This window comes from Thermobia domestica, chromosome 10 (assembly GCF_964235325.1).
Source record: "Thermobia domestica chromosome 10, izTheDome1.hap1.1, whole genome shotgun sequence".
In the NCBI taxonomy this organism is placed as follows: domain Eukaryota; kingdom Metazoa; phylum Arthropoda; class Insecta; order Zygentoma; family Lepismatidae; genus Thermobia; species Thermobia domestica.
In genome coordinates this window covers 183,507,006-183,530,171 of record NC_137463.1, presented here as the reverse complement: position 1 = coordinate 183,530,171, position 23,166 = coordinate 183,507,006, and the positions used below count along the sequence as shown (strand labels likewise).

Here is a 23,166-nt window from a genome sequence, read left to right as displayed (position 1 = left end):
CAACACAAAATTAATTTTCGTTTGGTGGGTGTCATTAAAAGAAACAACATGGAGGTAAAACTTTGAAAGCCTAAAAGAAGAAAAGGTTCAACCTTCTCTGAACATCTGTATAAACTGCCTTAAATTAATCACAACAGTGTGTACTCTCAAGAAAAAAATAATCTGGAGTTCATGTAATCATATGGTCATTTAATTTTACGAGTTTCAGTAACTTTGAAGCATCGAAAAATTAATGGAATAAATAGCATATCTATGTATTATGTAATGCCATACTTATTATTAACAAGACCATTGCCGTATTACGTGAAGAATAGGGGAGGAAAGTTAGTAGAAGAAACACGTGCTGTATTACGTGGGAAGAAAGTTTCTATGTTAAACTTGAAAATATATTATGAAATTTGAATTACAATTATGAAAGGTTACTATAATAACATGAAGTAGGTAGAAAATTAGAAATAGGACTACTAATGCGTGTAGCTTTTCTATAGCGAGTTGGCCAGAAATCATTGATTGTAGAGTAGACTATTGTAATGTTTAATAATTCATTCTTATAAATACTAAAAACTAAAAACCTTGTTCTTAATGTCACCGGCTATATAAAATACTTGGGTAGAACTTTCCCTTAGTCTTAAGTTTAGTGCAAATTAAGAACAAAAAAGTGGATTTAAAGAAAGTGCATAAAGTATATTATTTTACAAAGAAGACGAAGGAACTTATTCATGTACAAGTCGCATTTGTAACTAAAATGAAATGTAATGAAATCTTTTCAAGTTTTACGTTATTCGTAACTAAAGTAATAAGATAGAAATACATAGCATAAACGTCATTTTCATATAGCTTACCATAAGAAAATGATGAGAATCACTACACAAATTTCAACCGAGGCCAGTGGCTTGACAGCCCCTTTTGAAAGCGAGATAGTGTAATGATGGACAACCTATAATTTTAGAGAGTTAATTTTCCTAGACGGTATGTGCATCAACCAGAGTTGCCAACCTCAAAAAACAAAATTATCGATTTTCGTCTTCAAAATTATCGTATATTACAAAAAAATATCGTATATTCGTTATGCACATGATAATTGTAGAAACAAATATAATACTACCACTGTAATTATAGCAATAATATAAAATAAACTTACCTAACAACTTTCAGTATCGAACTCTGTCCTCACTATTGTTTATTTTTATTCTTATTAACACTACTCAGAACAACAACAATGTTTCCACCCCCTCATAAACGTAATTGAATTTAAGAATGATTGCAGGGTTGCTATTTGCCAATTCTCAAATCGTTATAGATTTATTTTAGCCGGAATGACTGTTAAAAACTTCAGAGTGTGTGTTTTATAATTATTTAACATAAATATACAATTTATTTGTATATACATTCAAAAACTGCAAAAAAAGGATGAGTTTTTAAATTATCGTATATTCATCTATTATCGCAAAGACATTATCGAATATAGCATTAAGGCTTATATTATAGTATATCACGATAAATTATCGATAGTTGGCAAGCTTTCCGCCAACTGAATCGAATTCAAATTTCAGTCATGACTCGGAGGTCATGTCAACACAGTAATCCTTCATAACCACGTTGTTGCATGAGGACGGAAACAAAAAAAAAAAAAATTAAACTATATGAACTACAACACCTCATATGCGTTTCATCGATATAGTTTTAAGTATCAGTGACTTCAAACAGTGTTCTGCACTCTGCCTTTGGTGCCCTAAACCTCTATGCTGCTCTCCTACCCCTTCTCTCGACCAAGTCCCAGACTTCCTAATGAGTTACTAAAATTGTATTGTAATGCAAGAATACCTAATACAGATAGGAAGTCATTAATACTAAAAAAGTAAAACTTAGGAAACTACTTTTGTAAAAATAATTAAATAAAAATTGATATAAGTTGAGATATTTTCAATCTGGAGGCAAAATTCGCTTTCTTTATAACTATACTACTGTTTATCACTTGCTACATTTTTAAAGTTATTTAAAGAATGTATATGTTTTATCATTTTTGTTATGTTATTATATATATGTATATATGTGCAGTATAAGAAAATATTGTGAATTTACTTTGAAAGTTTTAAGGATGGGATTTAGGTTTCAACATCAGAAGAGGATGAAGCACATTTTTGAGGGGAAATATTTGAAATTAAAAGATAGAAATCAAGTTAAGGATTGGAGAAAATTTTCAACCGAGAAATCATCCCAAAAGCAGTGGTGTAAGAGAGTAGGGAAAAGATTCAAGCAAGCAGCGGAAAAGCTACTATAGAGAAGACACTAAGAGGATTTTGTCCTCAACCTCTTCCTCTTTTCTCCGTCCTCTCTGTTTCTATCATGCAAACAGACACACACACACACAGACCTACAAACAAACATATCAGGAGGAGGTTTCTCTCTTTGCTTCTTTGTGAACCCTCCTCTCCCAATCTCCTGCATTTTGGCATTTACCCCTTTCCGTAACAATACACAAGCGTTTAAATGTTGTAATCCTATTCTGAGACTTTGCAACTCTTCAATAAGGGAGAATTTTCAGGGTCGAAAAGGGAAGAACTTTTTTCCCCACAGAGAGACAGAGGGAAAACGAAAGGGATTTTCGAAAGGCTTAAGACGATTTTTTATACGACTCGTTTTTCTCTTTTTCTTTATCTCTTCTCTAGCTGCCTTGGAGATGCTCCAAAAAAGAACAAAAAAAAGTTCAGAAGGGGCGGTAATCATGTTGTAGAAGTGGGAGTGAAGAAGAAGAAATTTTAAAAAATGGAAGGAACCCGTTCGCTGTGTAGGAGGCTTTCGTGACGTACCTTCGATAGACCTGACGGGATTGGGCACTGTGCGGCTCTGGAGGGAGTCCCAACCTGCCGCGATGTGGGGATTCCCTGCCGCGGATTGGTCGAAATGCGGAGAAGCACCTAGAGCTGTGGAGATTGAGAGCGGAGATAAAGGAGTTTGCCTTTGCTCCGCTACTGCTGCTACGTGGAGACTGAAGGAGAAGGACTCCCCACTCTCCTCTGCTACAACACCTCTCTCCATCACTCACACACACATACACAGACTATGCCGCATAACGACAATGCTAGGCCAGCCGAGCCAACACCAGAATGCGATAACTGGTCACATAAACACCTCCTGTTACATATCTCAGAAGCTAACTGCTTTTCCTTTTTAGTTTTGTCTTTTTTTTTCAGTAAGGTCTTATATATCTAAAGGAACTGTCGTGAAAATTATATATTCTATTTGTACGCTCGACTCTTCACTTTCAAGATACAGGGAGTTCTAAAAACAAAAGCGATATTCTGAGAGGATAGTATGGAACATGGACGAAAGTCATCTCCAAAGTTATAAAACCAAATGTTCATCGCCACAGAAATAAATGCAGGTATGTCGCGTGAAACTAGTCTAGTCAGGGTTGTTTAGGGATGCACTGAGGCTTTCTCGTCTCGAAAATGTTTCCTAAAAGCGATATATGTCCTCAAAAATATGTTGTGAAAGTCTTTTGTCTCGAAAAATGTCTGTTTCTATGAGAAGAGCTCTGTCTAGTCTCAAATTTCGTCATAAAGATTTTGTTTCGTCTTGTCTCGAGAAACACTCTAGCTGTCATTACCCATGTTTAGAAGATTCAGCTTCATATCGTTCTCTTCAACTTTATATTAGCCTGCTCAAAGATGTCTTTATTACAATATTCCCAATTAGAATGGTATACAATTCACGTAGGGACGCTTGCAGGATTTTTCCAAGGGAGGTGGGCAAAGACAAACATACAAACGCAGTCGTGAATACATACACAATTTGATCTACCTACAACATGGACATAATACACATAATACATGCATATGAAACAACAGTTACTTATGCACATCTCCTTGTTAATTACATATATAAAGTATAGTATTTAATACAAATATATTAAGTACTATATGAGGGTCATTGAATCAGTTTTGAGACATGTAGCCCTGGGTACACATAACTTTATTTAACTTTTCGAAATGTTCTTCCTGTCGTTCCACACAACGTCTGATCCTCCCACCCAATCCTGAAGACACTGGGTTTCAGGGGTGGAAAACCAATAACCAAACACCCGACCAGATGACTGATACTTTGTCTCTGGGTCAAACTGTAAATCCAGATTCTTTCACCCGTCACAAATGTCTGAAACCCCCCTAGAGTCCCACTTGGAAGTTTCTGAAACATGTCTTGACAACAATTCACTCGTATCTGCTTTTGATTTTCTGTCAAGTTGTATAGCACCGACCGAGATGAAACTTTTCTCAGTCGTAAGTGTTTATGCAGGATGGTTGAAACATTCGGTCATTAATCCAAAAAGCTCACTTAATGTCACTGTATATTACTCGCGGATCGTCCCTAATCATCTGCTCCACGGCATTAATATTTTCCTCTGTCACTGCTGTTGATGGCTTTCCACTATGCTCCTTGTCTTGTAATGAGGTCTGGAACCGTTTAAGTTCTGAAGACCAAATTGCTAAATTAGATCCAATGTTTGATATAAAACTTAACTGTGTATCAAATTATCTTCATTTTTCTCATTGTCGTTCTGAGACAACCCGAAAGCCATTGGAGTACTTTGGGTTGCAGATGACGCAGGCGTAGACAGAAAAAAGTGGTTGGTTGGTTCGTCATTGCTGGCACTGAAGCTATACGGTAAGGGAAACTTAAGATTAACGAAGATCCAAATCACATTTGCTCCCAAAGGAAATCGAACCTGGGACTCTGGCGATAGAAGCGCGTATACTGACTATATAGTCAAGAGTGAGTTCAGGAGAAAACAGTGATGTACTATTATTTTTATCTGAAAGAATTAAAGTAGCCACTTCACTGGATTAGCCTAGTTTTTGTGAAACTTGCAGTTTCTTATAAGGAGGGTTTCTCAACCTAGAATTTGCGACTCTTAGAAGGTCGCGAACGGAAGTTAGAAAAATAAATGTAATTAGGATCTAGTAGCAGAAAAATATGTTTTTAATTTATCATGACAGATATGTTTATGTTAATACTTATGTATTATGAAATACAGCAAAACAGATTAAACATAAATTTGAGACATTAAAGAAAATCGTTTAGAAACTATTCGAATAAAAGTGAAATGAAACTGGTAAAAATTTTCATATTGAAATAATAATAATAATAATAATAATAATAATAATAATAATAATAATAATAATAATAATAATAATAATAATAATAATAATAATAATAATAATAATTTATATTATACAGAATAATCTATAGTCTGTAAAATTGAAAGTGACTATTGTTTGTGACTCCTAATCTCTTGAACCACTCGATCGATCTCGATCAAATTTTCAACATAGATGAGATTAGAGCCTGCATTAATGTTTCTGTCATCTACTTTGACGGTAGAACTTAGGGGAGAGGGAAGAGGGAGAGTTATAAAAAATAAATAAAACTTAATAACTCTTGAACCAAATGATCAATCTCAATCAAATTTTTAACATGGATGAGGTTTGTGCCTGGGATTTTTTTTTTTTTTATCATTTCACTTTGACGGAGCATCATAGAGGAGAGGAAGGATGGGGAGATACACAAAATTCATTATAAATAAAAATAGAGTTTGTGACTTAATAACTCTTGAACCACCCCACCGATCTCAATCAAATTTTCAACATTGATGAAGTTCGGTACTGAAAAGTTTTTTATAATTTCACCTTACGGTAGGGGTGGTGGAAAAGAGGGGGAGATATAAATACAAATAAATAAAATAATAACTCTTGAACCACTCAATCGATCTCAATCAAATTTTCAATTTAGATGAAGTTTAAGCCTAGCACGATTTTTGTCCTTTTACTTGATGGTACAACATGGGAAGGGGGAGGGTATATATATATATATGCAAAAATTAAAATTGAAGTGACTGCCTTTGTGACTTCATCACTCTTGAACCATCCGACCGATCTCAATCAAATTTTCAACATAGATGAGATTCAAACACTGGATGGTTTTAATCGTATCACCTTGATCATAGAACTTAGGGGAGGGCAGGAGAAGGGAGAGATATATAAAAATAAATAAAATTTAATAACTCTCGATCCACCCTACCGATTTCAATAAAATTTTCAACATAGATGAAGTTCGGACCTGAGATGGTTTCTGTGGTATAACTTTGACGGTAGAACTTAGCAGAGGGGGAGATATATAAAAAATAAATTAAACTTAATAACTCTTGAACCACCCAATCGATCTCGATCAAATTGTCAACATAGATGAGGTTCGGACTTGACTCATCTATCTTGAATATGGGGTTACTTTATTATTTTACTTTGACGGTGCAACACAAGGAAGGAAGAGGAGGAGAGACATCGAATAAATTATCGAAAATGACTTATTAGCGTCGAATCTGTAGTTTTGGGGATTACTATGATGAACAATGGCACTTCTGATGCCGTTTAAATCTAAACTTAGCCATGCAAAATGGGAGAGGAGGAGGGAGACATAAAAATGGTCGAAAATGATTGATATCAGAGACCACTTCTGTAATAGTAAAAAGTTACTGACTAACAGAACACGAACATATTACTTTTTTTTTTATTTTAACCCATCGAAGCGGGTAATTGACGCTACTACTACTACTACTACAACCACTACTATTACTACTACAACCACTACAACAACAACAACAACAACAACTACTACTACTACTACTACTACTACTAATAATAATAATAATAATAATACAATCCAACACCTTATGGTTGTATACAGGGGTTTCATATCTCTCAAGCGTTTATTTTATGGCTAAATGATACTGAAAAACGAAAGGGGGATGCGGTGGCTCAGTGGTACCTCCGGTGCTTGGGTTACCTGGTTCGATCCCATCTCGCGCCATATGGACATTGTGGTGGACAAACACTGTGCTCGTGGGTTTTCTCGGTGTTCTCCCGTTTCCAATCACTTTCTTTATTCCACCATTTCATTCATTCTTCATCATCACCGTCTCCTTTAGCCTAACCGGCATAACCGTGTGACGTAAAACTGAAAGATTTCATTTGATTTTTAGAAAAACGAAAGATAACCATTTCTCCAGGCTAAAGTGAATCTTTTCTATTTGGAGTATTTTGCCCAATGAACACCATATATCACTGACATTATAATTAATTGTGTACATAATGTATTTGCTTATTACATACTGCATGCAAGAAGAAAGAAAACACTGATCATACATGAATTAGAAATTCCAACCGGAAGCAGGCTCAATCTTGCAAACGGTGCGAGATATTAAAAAAAATAATCGAAAAAATCTCCCCTTTATGGTATCCGTTGCCAATTTTCTTAATCAAGATGTCTTTCACTTGTGTGTGTAAAGGGACATGTAGAGATGTTGTGAGGAATGACAAGAAGATTGATGCTTATCTATATGTGAGTAATGTGCTGTGTAATGGGGCGTTTACACTTAGTCGATTTGCGTTCGATTCAGTTGAATTGACGTCACTTTCAACTTAATCGACCGTGTAAACGGGACTTCAATTTAATCGCTTGTTGATCGAAGGCGACTAATCGACTGGCAACTGAATTGAAAGACGTTCTATTTTCTTCTGCTATAACACCGCAAATTGTACCAATTACTGCTTGCTTGGACATCTTTAAAATTGCCAGTCGATTTCGAATCGACCAGAGGAAAGCGAGTCGACAAGCAGCATTCAATTTCGGTTGAAACAATTGAACACATCCATCGATCTGATTCGGCCTAGTTGCTTCGATTTAGTCGCAAATGCAACGAGTCGATTTAGCCGTGCGACTAAATCGACCAAGTGTAAACGCCCCATAAGAGCGCAGGTTCAGCTAGTATACTTTATAAAATAGCCATCTACTGTGTATTTTGATCGTTGACACTTCCATTACTAAATCGAATTCGAAGAAAAGACGAAGTGTTTCAAAACAATACCAACAACGTTTGTGAGGTGATTCCTGACACCAAGATAAGACAAAAAGTATAGACCAACCTGCGTGCACAAATGCTTCCTTTCGGAGTTATAGGCTGCCGAAAACATGAAAAAATGAAATTTAAAGGTTCATAGCTCCAAGAGTAGTCCATGGTCCATACCTACCGTAGTCGGATCAAGACTTCACTTAGGAACCAATATGTGTGCTATCCAAAAATACATGTTTTAGAATCCTAAAGTACTCACACAATAATTTTTATAGAAGGAGTTTGGCTACTGACATATAACTTGAAGTACTCACTAATTACCTCTGTAAAACTAGTTGCGGAGGTATCGAAGGATTGTGAAACGTGGATATTTGGATAGTGCACATACTAGTTCCAAGTGAAGTCTTGTCCCGACTACGGTAGATTCCATAGTTGTGAAGGTATGGAACCTTTAAAGTTCGATTTTTCATGTTTTCGGCAGCCTACAACTCCAAAAAGGAGCATTTATACACCCAGATTGGTCTATACTTTTTGCCTTTTCTTGGTGTCAGGAATCACTTTCCAAACGTTGTCGGTGTTGTTTTGAAACACCTTATATATATATATATATATATATATATATATATATATATATATATATATATATATATATATATATATATATATATGTCTGGTATGTCTGTTGACAGTTCCGCATAGACAAAAAATAAAAAAACACCTCGAGCCACCAAATTTGATATACACATAGATCTTTGCCAGATCCTATCGTGTACGATTTTTTTAAAATTTCGTTTTGGAAGGAGAAGAGGGAGGTAAAGAGTTTATGCACATTTCTTCTATAATTGAAGACTCGCTGTAGAAAACAATGTAAGTGCCACAAGCAATAGTTACTGTAACAGTAGAGACAAAAGATAGTAAATTGTGCCCAAGCGTCACAACATAGAAAATACTATTGTTTAGAAATATAATCGAGGTATATAACGAAGTTTGAAAATCTAACTAAGGCATAAACGTATTAAAAAATAAAATTAGTGAAACAATTTCAAGGTAACACTTACATTGTTTTCTACAGCGAGTCTTCAATTATTTCTAAGAACGCCTTGCATATATGCTATCCACCTTACTTCTTTGTTCAACGGATTTACATAACAGCATAGGAAAAGTATCCGGTCATAACAGCATATTCTTCTTTCGCTCTTTTTATCTACGTTCTGAATTAAGATCGGGCAAGAAATTGGTATTTAGAGGTTAGTATTATAATAAACTACTCAATATCCTTCTTGCGCAAAAAATGTCCTTTGATTTTTCTTTAGAAACCAAATCTTTATTATATATACAAAATGAATTTACAACAGAGCTTATCATCCTTTTAATTACGTTCTCTTATACCTCAAATTAACAGTTTTTTGTAACGTGTTTGTTCCATTAATTTTTATTCTAAATAGCAGTTAAAGATTTTTAAAACTGAAATTTGACTTAATTTAAATCCCTACTGTGATTACCTATTTATAACTCCGGAACCAATGTTCTGTACACTATAATAATTCGTTTACGTTGTAAGCTAAGCCCATTAAGACATTCCACATCAGTCAACATTGGATGAGTTTCATCTTATCAGATAGAGAAATTTTGGGGAAAAAATAACAGACTTTTGGCCCACACGTAGTTTTCGTCACGAGACGAGAAGTACATTTTCAAATGCGAGACGAGATGTAGTTTTTTTTTTTTTTTTTTTTTTAAGTTCTGCTAATCTTGGACAGGCACTATATTTCGTTCTGCAAAGAACAGAAAGGCAAAAATTATTGAAGTACTAGATGAACTACCCTGGATTGCCCTGGATATATTTGAAAGATATATCTGAATCCTCTATGTCTCTTTTTGGATCCATATTTGAATAGAACGAAGTTATATAAACCTAGATTGTTCCAAATGCTGAATATGTTTAAATATTCATTTCTAATGGAACCGGAGTATTTTTTTTTAAATATATCAGCTTCATACCTGCCTTAGGATACGCATTTCGATCAAAGTGCAATGTTAAAATCCAAATCTATCCAGCAGTGGCGTACGCAAGGGGGTGTTTCATGGTTTTAACCTTTCCTTGAGCACGATGATATGTAAAAATATATCTTTAACCTGTTAAAGATATATATTACCTGATATAATATGAAGTTAGAAAATTGGACCACCTCAACAAATTTTTGCGTAACCCACTGCTACCAAGTGCTAATTATTTACAAAAAAAAGTATAAATTTTTGAACTACCCCTCTTGTGATGCATACCTTTAAACAAAAATTTAAAAAAATGCAATTCCTTCCCTACAATTACCTAGAAGTGGTGACGTACACAAGGGGAGTTCGGAGTTTTACCCCCTTTGGACAAAACTTTCTGTAAAAATAAAAGTTTAGCATATTCAGATATACTACATAAAATACCTGAATTTATATGCACTTGGGAGCTCAAATCCCCCTTGACGAACTTCTGCGTACACCACTGCCTAGAAATACGCTAAGCTAACGATGTGGATTTATATAAAGAACAAATCCATAAGGGAAAAAGACAGAGATGGATCCCTCAGACAAGCATCCTATATAAGATATCATTCTACATAGTTTTCAAGCTAATTTTGGAAAGTGACATGGAACTCTTAGATCCCAGTTTAACTTTTATTTTTTATTTACTTTTTATGACATGTTAAAAGTGTTTAATTTATTGAATATATATTATAATGGTAAGTTGAAGATTACCCTTACGACGGCCATGTAGTGTTGACCGCCTCGATCAATTCCTAGTAACACTTTCTCGGTTCCTCCACCTTCTGCAGGCCTTTGAAGAAAAGGTTGCATTTGTCACCCTGTCTCCTATCATATACCCTTTTCCCTAATTAGTCTTCGCTGCTTTTCTTGCTTCGTTTATCTCCCTCTTTCCTTACTCCCCTTGCCTTGCTTGCTTTTCATAAAGATTAAAAAAAAATGAAAAAACTGGTGACGTTTCGACGTAACCTTCTTCTCTCGTTCTCATGACGACATTTCGCAGAACTTAAAAATGCAGTTTCCCCGAAAGGACAAAACCATGCAAACGAAAAAATACGGCGAAAGTTAAGAGGACGGAAAGACAATAAGCTGGGGTTAAAACAGAGGAGATACATGAATACAGAAGTCCAGACCAATTTCTGTCTCTAGAGATATTACATTATACCAGTCTTGTAATAGAGGGTGTTTTAAAAGTTGAACCATCAAAGATAACGTTGTCTTTAGAGATATTACAATATACCAGTCTTGTAATAGAGGGTGTTTCAAAAGTTGAATCATGAAAGATAACACTGTCTCTAGAGATATTTCAATATACCAGTCTTCTAATAGAGAGTGTTTCAAAAAATGGACCATCAAAGATAACACTGTCTCTAGAGATATTACAATATGCCAGTCTTGTAATAGAGAGTGTTTCAAAAGTTGAACCATCAAAGATAACACTGTCTCTAGAGATATTACAATGTGCTAGTCTTGTAATAGAGAGTGTTTCAAAAGTTGAACCATCAAAGAGTTCAGCGTTCTCGTCTCGACTCGAAAAATGTATATTTCTCTATTGGAAGAGCCGTGTCTCGGCTCGAATTTTGTCAGAAAAATCCTGTCTCGACTTGTCTCGTGCGCATCCCTAAATAAAATGTATGTGGCGTACGTATGAACGTAGGTTACATGCGTAAATTCTATAGTTTTTAATGTACGACTATATGTAACATCCTGCCTGAAAACATGTTCTATAATATTTTCCGTATGAAACAAAGAAATGTATATAGGCACCAATGATCTCACACACAGATGGACGTATATAATATATAGCTGACGTATGTAACATACGTATACGTATGTATATACGGAAGACTGTAAGATGTCAGACATCTTACATCGGCATGATGTAAAATTTGAGCAGGATAATTCAGTACGTATGTAGCATATGGATACATTATGTTCCGTACAGATTTCCGTACTAAACATACAGATTGCGTATACTTGTATAATATGCTGCTATCTGGATGACGTTTTTTTCTGTGTGGAAGAAAATTCCAATGACATATTTTGCGTCATGATCTGTTAGATCCCGTGCACGAGGATTTAAGTTTACGTTTTGATGTGGAGGACTATAGATTTTTTCTAGATATTCGATGCACTTTCGAGTAACGAATTATTGCCCCGATCAATTTTGCTCATATAATTTGCTATGAGAATTATATACTTATTCAACATGCACCCATTTTCTCTAACTTGATACATTGATAACTTGATAACATTAATTGGTGAACTACTACTGTTCATCCTTGATCGATATGAACCATTTTGTTTGTTTTCTCGAACCTTGTATACTGTTATTAGGTAAACTGGTTTTCTACCAACATTAATTGAAACTATTTATATGTTTTCAACCTTTGAATAAACGACCAGGACACGGAGGTTCAGTGGTAAAGTGTTCATTTCTGCTGAAAGCGATCCCTGGTTTGGTCCCAGATCGTGAGAGTTTGTAGTGGATACTATCGTGACCGTAGGATTTCTTGACGTTCTACCGTTTTCTCCCATCTTGTTATTCCAGTAATTAATTTATAATTATTTGCTTTCATGCTCCTTCAGCCTGCAGAGCATTATTCAAAGGTTTCTTTTCATGGGAATCAACGGGATGGGAAAAAAACACATGCTAGTGTTTTCATAATTGTCTTACAGAATTTCCTTTTGTTTTTATTTAATATAAAACAGTCCGTGACAAATCGAAGGAGTCGAAACGAATAATAATAATAATAAAAAGCAACAAACATTCATGACCACACATTGACAATTCCCTGACAATCAAAGGTTGAACGCACGCTATAGCGTGCTTTCTCCAATAAACTTAGTGTGGTTTTTCTGGTTCCTTAGAAACGGGAATAAATGGAATAAAGAAAGATGATGGAAGTTAAATTTAATTTTCACACGCAATTCTCCTCCTGAAATTCACAAGGGAAAAATCAACTGTCTTTTTGTTGGGTAAATCTTTATGTGACTACCTCTAGAATTGTATTTAGTTTATTCTGTATTTACAGTTCATGTTTATACTTGTCTTTGTTTCTTTATTAGAAACGTGGCTATAAAACACGTGGACCATCACTTTAATGTGGGATCGAAACACATATGTACCCATCGGCGATCGAACCCACGATCATGCACACAGAAGATATAATTGTTCTGAGAGTCGAGAACTTACTTGTTTCTACATCACAAATACTCCAAGAATGATAAATATACAAGATTTGCTTGAAAGGTGTTCGGCCACAGACAGAAAGACAATAATCAACTGATGTTTTCATCGACGTAATATATTCAAACTAGTTGTTTTTTGCTTCCACGCACCAAGTTTGGTGGTCTTTCCACTGGCTTGGAATCCCTCCTCGGGAAGTAGTTCTAGGGCAGCAGTCACGTTGGGCTCCTTCTGCTACCTTTAATTTTCAGAAACAGCCAAAACCCATACAGGGTTATATCCATAAAGTAGAGATTTTGACAAGACATGGGATTGCTGTTCTGGGTTGATAAATTAATCACATGAGCAATGTAAACAGCGGCACCATCCAGGTGCAGTTTCCCCGTCCTTGAATTCCATGGTCGTTTTGGACGAAGAGCCTCGCATAGAAGTCTGAAGATGTCCCAACAGTGAATTTGTGTCGTTGTATGTCCTTTCTTTACTTATTGATGAAGAACAATGCCAACGGCAATCAAAGAACAAAATCAACATTATTCTGATTTTGCTGCGCACCTAGCGAACTTTTTTCGGGGGCGTTTGAGAGCTTCTTCGGGCCTTGGTGAGCTTGAATACTTCTATTCAATCGATTATGTCTTTGTTTTCTGGTTCCATACACGCACCCACGTTTTTGTCGCAGTTGCTAGAAAAGAGCCATTGAACCGCCATCAATTAATAAAGTGAAACTTATAATTGGAGCGAAGCTTCTCTTGATTCGACTTACGAGTTCGTTTGTCCGAATCGTTAATAACCTAATTTGACATGATGGTTCGAGAACGCGCGCTGAGTGTCATATAAGATCGCATGTCCAGATCGGACATATCATTGAGGAATAATCACCGAAAAACTGGATCTCCGACATGCCTGAGCCATTCTTCACCAAATTTTGTATGGTGACTCGAGAGCGCGTGCTGAGTGTTGTAAGGAGTCGCATGTCCAGGTCAGACATACCATTGAAGAATAATTACCAGAAAACGGGATGCCTATAGACTTAACCTTGGAAAAAGCATCTGGCGCACGAATTCTCATTGCAAACAATGAAAAATAGAACTTTCAGCATTAGAAATAGGATGAAGCGCTTTCAGTTTTGTTCTGCGTACGCAATTCTTCAAAATCATTATGCTTTACACTAATATGCCAAATTCAACTATTTGCATGTCGTGTTCTTTCACGAAAACAATTGATGCCCTAAAAAAATTCTATGAATAATTTTATCAATAAAGGTCAATCACTTCGCTCCAAATTTGCAATGATTGCATACCTGGTTATTATTTTCTGAAATTGTGAATTTCAACTGTAGCCATCAGTCTTGTTCACCAAGAAAGGTTGAGGTTAAAAGTAGATATAAAGTAAGGGAAATATCTTAATAAAGTAAGGGTAATAAAAAGAAAAAGATGTACAAGCGTTGAAATCGGTTTCCATCTTTCACTCGAAACGAATTTTACATTATAATTGACAAGTGGATAATATTTCCTTTTCATTGTTTTTTTCATAATCTATATATATCAAGTTTCTCACCTCAACTTTAATATGAACAAGGCTAAAGACTACAGCCGACATGTAAAATTTCAATATGTAATTAATCCGAGGAAGTTTTTTTTCGTTATAAGTTATTTTTAATGCCACACTAACGAGGTTACGAGACATGTTAGAATCTTTCAACCATATATTTTTCTATACTTCTTCAACTTGAACAACATAGTAAGCATATGAATCGTAGGAGTATGGAACATATGTGTGAAGACTTCAGTGGGATGGATCTTATTCTTGACATGAATACATGAACATAATTTTATGCGCCTTTAACACAATGTGGGCGTAAGAGAGAAGGAAGCGGTTAAAAGGAGAAATTAAAAAGAAAGCTATTTTCCTCCGGAAACAGTTAGACATTTTCCGCATGTTGTATTGTTCTCGTCCCTTCTGTTAATAACCAGAAAATTATTTTTATAGCATCAAAACAAAAGTTAATTTTGTTTGCCTCTGGAGATGGTGAATACCTAGTTTAATAAATCCTGCCTTGAATATTATTTTTCCTTTTATTTACTTATTTCTCGCTTGTTTAAACTTACACCCACTCAGTTACGTACCATACATTTTTCTTATCTATATATCTATTTACATTGAGAAAAATTCGTTGTCCGGACAGCGGTATATTGTACAAATATAAGTGATCCATATGTTTACTACGGAAATCTGTACGGAGCATAAGTTATCAATATGCTACATACGTACTGCCTATTTCTCGCTTAGATGTTACATCATGCCGCCGTAGGATGCCTGATATCTAGCAGCCTTTCATATATTCCATACCGTACGTACAGATACGTTACATACGTCAGCTATATATTATATACGTCGTCTGTATGTGAGATTCAGACCGCCTATACATAGTTCTTCCTTTCATACGGAAAGAACGTATATATGGAACACATGAACGGAAATTATTATAAAAAATACGTTTTTAGTTATACGTTTGCTGCGCGATGTTATATACAGTCGCACGTTTAAGCCCAAAATTTACAGGATTTACGCATGTAACCTACGCTTTTACGTACGCCACATATGATTTTCTCGCTCAGTGTATATAAATAAAAATGAAAGTGACTATGCTTGTGACATAATAACTTGAACCATTCGACCGATCTCGATCAAATTTTCAACATAGAGGAGGAGGTTCGGGCCTGGGACGGTTTTTATAATTTTACTTTGACAGTGCAACTTAGGGGAGGGGAGGGAGAAATATATAAAAATAATCGAAAATGACCAATATTAGTGTCGAGTCCGTAGTTTTGGGGATTACTGAGGCAGTGATGCTTTTGTTTCCGTTCAAATTCAAATGACCGAAAATCCTATTCGATTATATTAGTGTCGAATCCATATTTTTCGGGGTCACGGAGACGAACAGTGACATTTTCGATACCGTTTAAATCCAAATTCAGCCTCTATTAGCACTCCTAAGGGATAATGGTGACAGGTAAAAGTAATTGAAAATGACCGACATTAATGTCGAATTCATAGTTTTCGGGGTCCCTCAGTTGATTGGTGACAATTTTGGTGCCCTTTATGTCCAAAATGAAACGTATTCTCCCCAGTCCGAAGAACGGTCATTCTACCAGTAATATATACTATTCTAATGCAACCTTCAAGCAATACTCGCCTTCAAAAGTAGCTTTTGAAGTGTGTTGGTTATTAAAAAAAAAAAAAAAAAAAAAAACTAAGATAAGTAAACTTACCTAATGTATTAATCTTTAAATGAATGTATGCAAAGGTAAGTGCATTAGGTAAAATTTTCTTCCCCTAATTTATAGCGATAAAATTTTAATGTTTATCAGTGTGTGATTTCCTTCATGAGCCGCCACTGGTAGCTTTCTTCTTAGACGGTTTCTACCAACACCAATAGTTGTTGCTCGTATATACAAGGTGAGGCAAAATATGAATTTAAATATGATACAGAAAATAAGCTATGGGCACGTACAATTTTATTCAAGTTATAGATAATGTGTTATGTTTTTATTTATGGATATATGTACAGAAATCTAACTCAACGAAGTGGCAATATGGTACGAAGTGGCAATATAGTACGAAGTGTCAATAAGCAACATAAATGCCAATAGCCAATACAGAATCCGGAGCCGATGAGTTGAATAACATTATTTTGAATGGCACCAGTCTCTTTGGATGTGGCATTTTGTAGTGCCGAGTTTGTTATGTACACATCTTATTAAATATTGTCCTATATAAACTATGACAATACGCTGTTACGTCATGAAGTGCTCTATTACTAACCTAGAGAACAGAACGTCCAGTGCTGCCAACTTACTAGAACAAAAATGGCAGGCATTTCAAAAGTTTCGTTTTTTATGGTCACCCTTTAGAATGTTAATTTATTAGGGCCACGTGGCGAGACTTAAAATGTTGTAATATTATTATATTAGTAAGTCCGTTATTCCATACAAAAAGTCATGAACGTGAGGTAATTTTCACATTATTTATTATTATTATTATTATTTGCAATATATGGGTAGAACAATTATCTTAGCCGAGTTCGTTAATGGATTCAATCAGTTAATATCTTCATGGGTAACGTGCATTAACGATGGCTGTCCATATCCCATCAATTCATAAATGTATTGATCCTCTTTACTATCTTTAGCAGAGTTTTTCAATACCAAAGATGTGTAACACTTCCGAAAATACAAAGGGTTCAAATCTAAACACTTACCCATTGGTAATTGAACCCATGACCACATGCACCAAAGATGCGCGCAAGGCTCGAAAATAATGTACTGAAGTATCATTTTAGTAAAATTGTCCAAATATTTCGCACACCTCCGTAACTTAGTCTCAAGGTGTACCAGGACATCGAGGCGCACAGTTTGCTAAACCTTGGTTACTACTCTTAAACTTAAATGTATGTATTTATGCAGAAAAGTCTTGTGTTTATATATATTTCAATTAGTTCAAAAAGAAAGTTGTTAGTGCCAGTGTTTCATTTTTTTAAAAGGTTTGATGACAAGCAGTTGAAATGAATGTGTTTTCTGGATGGAAGTATATAGGTTCCAACAAAACTTCGTCTTGTTCAAATTCTCTTTCCTAATCTGTGACCCCTCCCTCTTCACTCAGACCAATTGACGAAGTAATTAAGAAGAAGGGGATGAGATGATGCAAAAAACTAGAAAACAAGAGAAGATCGAGTTTATTTTCTCTTAGGGATTTTCACAGTGTTAGCACATCGTTCTTCTTTACTCTCGTCTTTACTTTATCTCCGCTTTATTTCCGTTTTCTTTTCCATCGTTATTTAGCAGCACCTGTCCTTCCTTCTTCCTGTCCTCTCTTTCTCTCAGGTTCAATTCTTGTTGTTCCCCTCCTTGTCCTCGTCAGACAAGCTACGAGAGAGAGACAAATTTAATTACCCCTTGCACGTCTGCAACCATGCTTCACTTTTCTCTCTCTCTCTTGCTTTGCCTTCTTTTCGGTTCTCATTCGTCTCTTTTTCGCATTTTCTCGCTTGCTTGCACAACTAGCGTCCTCTTCAATATTCGTTACCTATCTTTTTCTTTTTTTATCTTCTATTTTCCCTCCACGACTTGTTCTCTCTTTTTTAGATATATATATAAATATACGTACTGTAGGAACTTCTCCCGTCTTCTTCTGAAGCATGAGAGGGGAAAAATGATCCCCAAAATTATTATATTTTAATTACTGTCAAACAACCGGAATGCTTCAACAGGCAGAGATTTTTTTTTTAAAGTGATGTTTTCATAATAATTCGTAAGACAAACAAGAGAAACATACTGTGTAACTTATAATGTTTACTAAACTAAATATATAAGTCAAGATTTATGATTTTTTTTTATACTCTAAAATAGACGGAAGATTGATGATAATGAATAGCAATGAAAGTTAATGGGTTTAGTTTCCCATTTAGCAATGAGGCTATATGAGGCGTAGATACAGATTAACAGAGGATCCAAACATTATGAGCTCTCACCATTAATCGAACTCCGGTATCCTGCAAATAAGATACGCACACTAACCATTTAGCCACAAGGGAGTTCAACTGCACCGCTGATCTCTTGACCAATTTTCCAGACGAGTCATCATTTTTAATTTCCGCTTCTCGGGTATACATAATCAGAATCCGATGTCTTCAAACCTACAGTACACCAAGACAAACATGTTATTAATCTAAAAATAAACTTTCAGTGAGTTACAGAGAGTGACATAAAAGTTTTATGCTTTGTAACCTTTTTTTGATCATCCCTCGTACATACAATGAAATACTAATATTTTTAAATACTAATACAACTTTCTCTCTTTCAATAGGTATTGCGCATCACCTTGGAATGGGAGCTGGTGATCCTCACTGGGGAGCTTTCAGAGCACATGGCTATCCACCATATCTTAATAGTGGATTGTCGCACTGCACGGCCGCACTTCACAATGCACACTTCCCACATGTGTTGGCTTTCGCTGCGGAGCAACATGGTGGCGGTGCACTGGAGCCCCTTTCTTCTCCAACGCATTTATCATCAGGTAACTGAACTACTTACATAGCATTATATTCTGTGGTAATAAGATGTTAGTACCATTCCCCAAAATTCTGTCAGATTTACATAATTTTTTACTAGTCCTATGATAATAAAGTAGAGATGCCCAGAAAAATTTTGTTGGCTTTACATAACCTTTAGTAAGTCCTATGATAATAAAGTGTTATTTGCCGAAAAAGTTCTGACTGATCTCCGTAATATTTGTGAGTCCTGTAATTATAGTGTTAGTTACACCAAAAAAGTTCTGTCGGATTTCCATAACCTTTAATGAATCCTGTGATGTGATAATAAAGTGTTGATTGCCCAAAATGTTTTATAGCATTCCACATTGGACACTGCATAAAATATTATTTTCGATGTCAGAAAAATGGTAACGTTCTAATAAATGTTTCCTCTTGTAGCCTGCTGGTTGTGGTTGTCACAGGTAAAAAGAGAGATAACAAGGACAGCAGGTCAAATAGGAAAACCCAAAATAGCTTTAAACGGGGCTACAGGAAGAAAAATATGCTAGGTATTTATTCGATAGGCATGTGGTAAATGCGTGGACAATAATACGGTGGTTTAAAGTATTTACGAGTAGCAATGATTTTTTCTTGGAAAGCCTCACACATGAGGACGTCGTTTCCAAGATACAGATTGTCAAGCACTCAAAGTGGCTATTGAGGCAGAAGTAGTCAAACATCTGAATAATTAAGAGAAGCATTTAATTGCAATGTAGAAACCATTCGAAATACCCCTACGGGTTCGGGAAACAGTATAAAATAGCCGAATGGGTTTCACACGTGCTGTCTGTAACTCAGAAAGTAGGTAATACAAGCAAATATCTATGTTTCTTTGATATCTCATCAGCTCAAGATCCATTTTAGGACAGTAACGATACGTCACGTCATCCTCTTCATTGTCGGCATCAGACGAACCCAGAAAACCAAAAATCACCAAACATTATGTATGGTGGACTGTTTAGAGTATCGTATATCTTGAAAAACTAGCAGCTGGACAGATGATTTATGCACTTGCGCTTGGAGCCATGCTCGTAAATCACAGGAGTGTTATTCTGTTTCAAGACAATGCAAAGTGATGAGTTGCTAATGGTAATCATGACAACATTATCCGACTTGGTTCGGAGGAGAAACACTAATGCATCACCCATTCCTGAGATTGCATCGTCGGATTATCTTTTGTTTTATTAGTTTGACAACTATTTGTCGAGAACGGTTCCGAACTGTCGACGAGATTATCCATTCATTGGACAATTTCTTTATTCAACTTCCCTGCTGAGTTCATGGTCGGATCTATATCCTGTCCAAACGTTGGAGAAAGATTATTGCTGTTGCTGAAGACTATGAACCAACAGCTACCGGTTCCCTCTTTCTAAGGTCAAAATCCAGCAAAACTTTTCTGAGGTATCTATAATAATAATAATAATAATAATAATAATAATAATAATAATAATAATAATAATAATAATAATAATAATAATAATAATAATAATAAAATCTGTAAAATGGATTAGATTCGTTGCAATCAATCTACCTTTGTGAAAACGATGTTGTGCATCACTGTACTATTCTTTACATTAAAATATAAATGTTTGTGTACAATTAATTCAAAATCTTAGAAAGTGCACTTACTAAACTACTACTACTACTACTACTACTACTACTACTACTACTACTACTACTACTACTACTACTACTACTACTACTACTACTACTACTACTACTACTAATAATAATAATAATAATAATAATAATAATAATAATACTATAAGTGCCAATCGGGATCTTTATTTCAAGACAAAATATTAAAGTTTTCCAAGCTTGGTTGCTGTAAAATCACATCAAAGGACACATTTAGTCCTTTCAAATATCAATATTTAACATATGAAAAGAAGCGAAATGAGTAGTTATTAACAATGTAGGAGTCCTCAGGAGAGCAAGAAAGGTAGTTCGCGCATGGGACTTCAATGCTTGTCAAGAAAATGAAGTTATTGACAATTTTTTTTTTTTAAATTAGAGTTGGGTACAAGTCCAAATGACACAACATTTTCATGACGAGATTCGATTTTCTGGGTTGGTCGAATTTTAGCGTCTCTGTGTCAAATATAGAAGTAGGAGAGGAGAAAATAGAACAGCCGACTAGTTTTTGCTACCTTGGTAATATTATTAGTGAAGATATGAAGTGTGAATGTGAAATAAAAGCAAGGATAGGAATGGCAAAATATACCTTCAGGAGGAAGAAAATGCTATTTTGTGGGACCTTGAACAGAGTTGAGAAAAAGACTTATAAATTGCTTCGTGTGGAGTATTGTGCTGTATGGGTCAGAAACATGGACATTATAAAAAAAAGATGAAAAATGACTGGAAGCTTTCGAAATGTAAGTGTGGAGAAGAATGGAGAGAATTAACTGGTTGAGCGGTAAACGAAGAAGAGGGTGTTACAAATGGTGGGGGAGAAAAGAACAATTTTAGATATTATTAAGAACAGGAATAGAAACTCATTGAGACATTGGCTAAGAAGGAACTGTATCATGAGATACGTTTTAGAGGATATGGTGGCAGGAAAGAGAGGGAGGGGACGAAGGAGACTACAGTTAATGGACGATATCAAAACAGAGAAATCGTACGTGAAGACGAAGAGGTTAGCGGAAGAACTTGGAGCATGGAAGCTTCTCAGTTGTAGCAAGTGACCTGTTAATGATGGCAGAATAACTATGATGATGATTTCAGCACCGAGGGTTTGTGAGGTGTAGACCCAGAGTTTAAGGTTTTAATATTAACCATCGTAATGAGTTCAAATTTCAAAGGTCTCTCATTAGGAATTGAACCCGGGACCCAACACACTAAGGGCTTGTGCGTTAGCTAGTAGATCAATGGGGAGAGCACGTTACGAGTTTTCAGACAAGACTATTCCACTTAGCAGTAGATAAATTCTTGCTATTCGAGACCTTATTTTTCACGATACATTTTCGAGACTTGACAACTACAACTTCAACTTTAGATTCTTGTTCATCACTAGTTTGTCTTGCTTAAAGCTTCTGTTCCATTTAGCTTTTGTAACTAAGTGCGACTATTAAGTCAACAGTGGTAGTGTAGGGCAACTAGCTTCTTTTTCTTCGGGGACCTCCACATTGCAAAACTATTATGTCCGAAAGAGCTAAAACGAATAAACTCAGAATAAGATGGTTTAAAAAGAATACTAATTAATTGCATTCAATTTCCGCATTATCTTACGGCTCTGGCTATTAGACTTGCTTAACTTTCCTACACACCTAGACTAGCTTCGAAGACTGTGTCGTGAATTTAGAACGGAAGAACCAGGTTAAGCAAAGGGCCAAACGAAAATGGCGTACGTATTTGTGTTGTTAAAGCAATTCTCTAATTTAATTTTCAGTTTCAACAAGCGAAATGTCAATCTTCGTTATGCTATCTTCCAAGACGAAGTACCTGGTAATGACAGGCCAACGAGATCTGTGGTTACAACTTTGTACGCGTCGTGTAAACCCACAAAACTTTTCCTTAGAATTTAATCTACGTACAGAGTCCAAGGGAACTCTCCTTCCACACGCAATTAAAAAAAATAATAAAAAATTAAAAAAAAAACAAAATTAAAAGGAAAAAGTTTTTTTCTGAATTGCAACAGAAAAGGAAGAGAAAAAAATGAAAGGAGCATTTTTAATTAAAGAAAATTATTGAAAATTAACTTGCACTCCTATATGTAGGTACTCTAAAGGCACGTGTACCTCTTGATATGGCTTTCCTTTAATTTAAGAACTGTGAAAATTCCATATTCTCAACTCGATTTATGTTAAGTGAATGAAGTAAATATATGTAATGTAAACATAGTAGATTTGAAAACAAACTAAGAATATAAAATATATTAGTTTTTTCAAAAAAAGAATAAATAGTAACATCACTATATTCTTACTATGATAGTTGAACCGAAAACAA

General features: G+C 35.3%; 1 protein-coding gene across 2 annotated transcripts in view; it reads left to right on the top strand.

Annotated features, from left to right (window-relative positions):
* The window catches only part of LOC145662868 (uncharacterized), a 219,970-nt gene that overhangs the window by 179,282 nt on the left and 17,522 nt on the right, over positions 1-23,166 (top strand). For both annotated transcript variants that reach the window (XM_081728821.1, XM_081728822.1), the window contains exon 4: positions 18,993-19,202. In XM_081728821.1, coding sequence (XP_081584947.1) covers positions 18,993-19,202 — 210 coding nt within the window. The remainder of the gene's footprint in view (positions 1-18,992; positions 19,203-23,166) is intronic.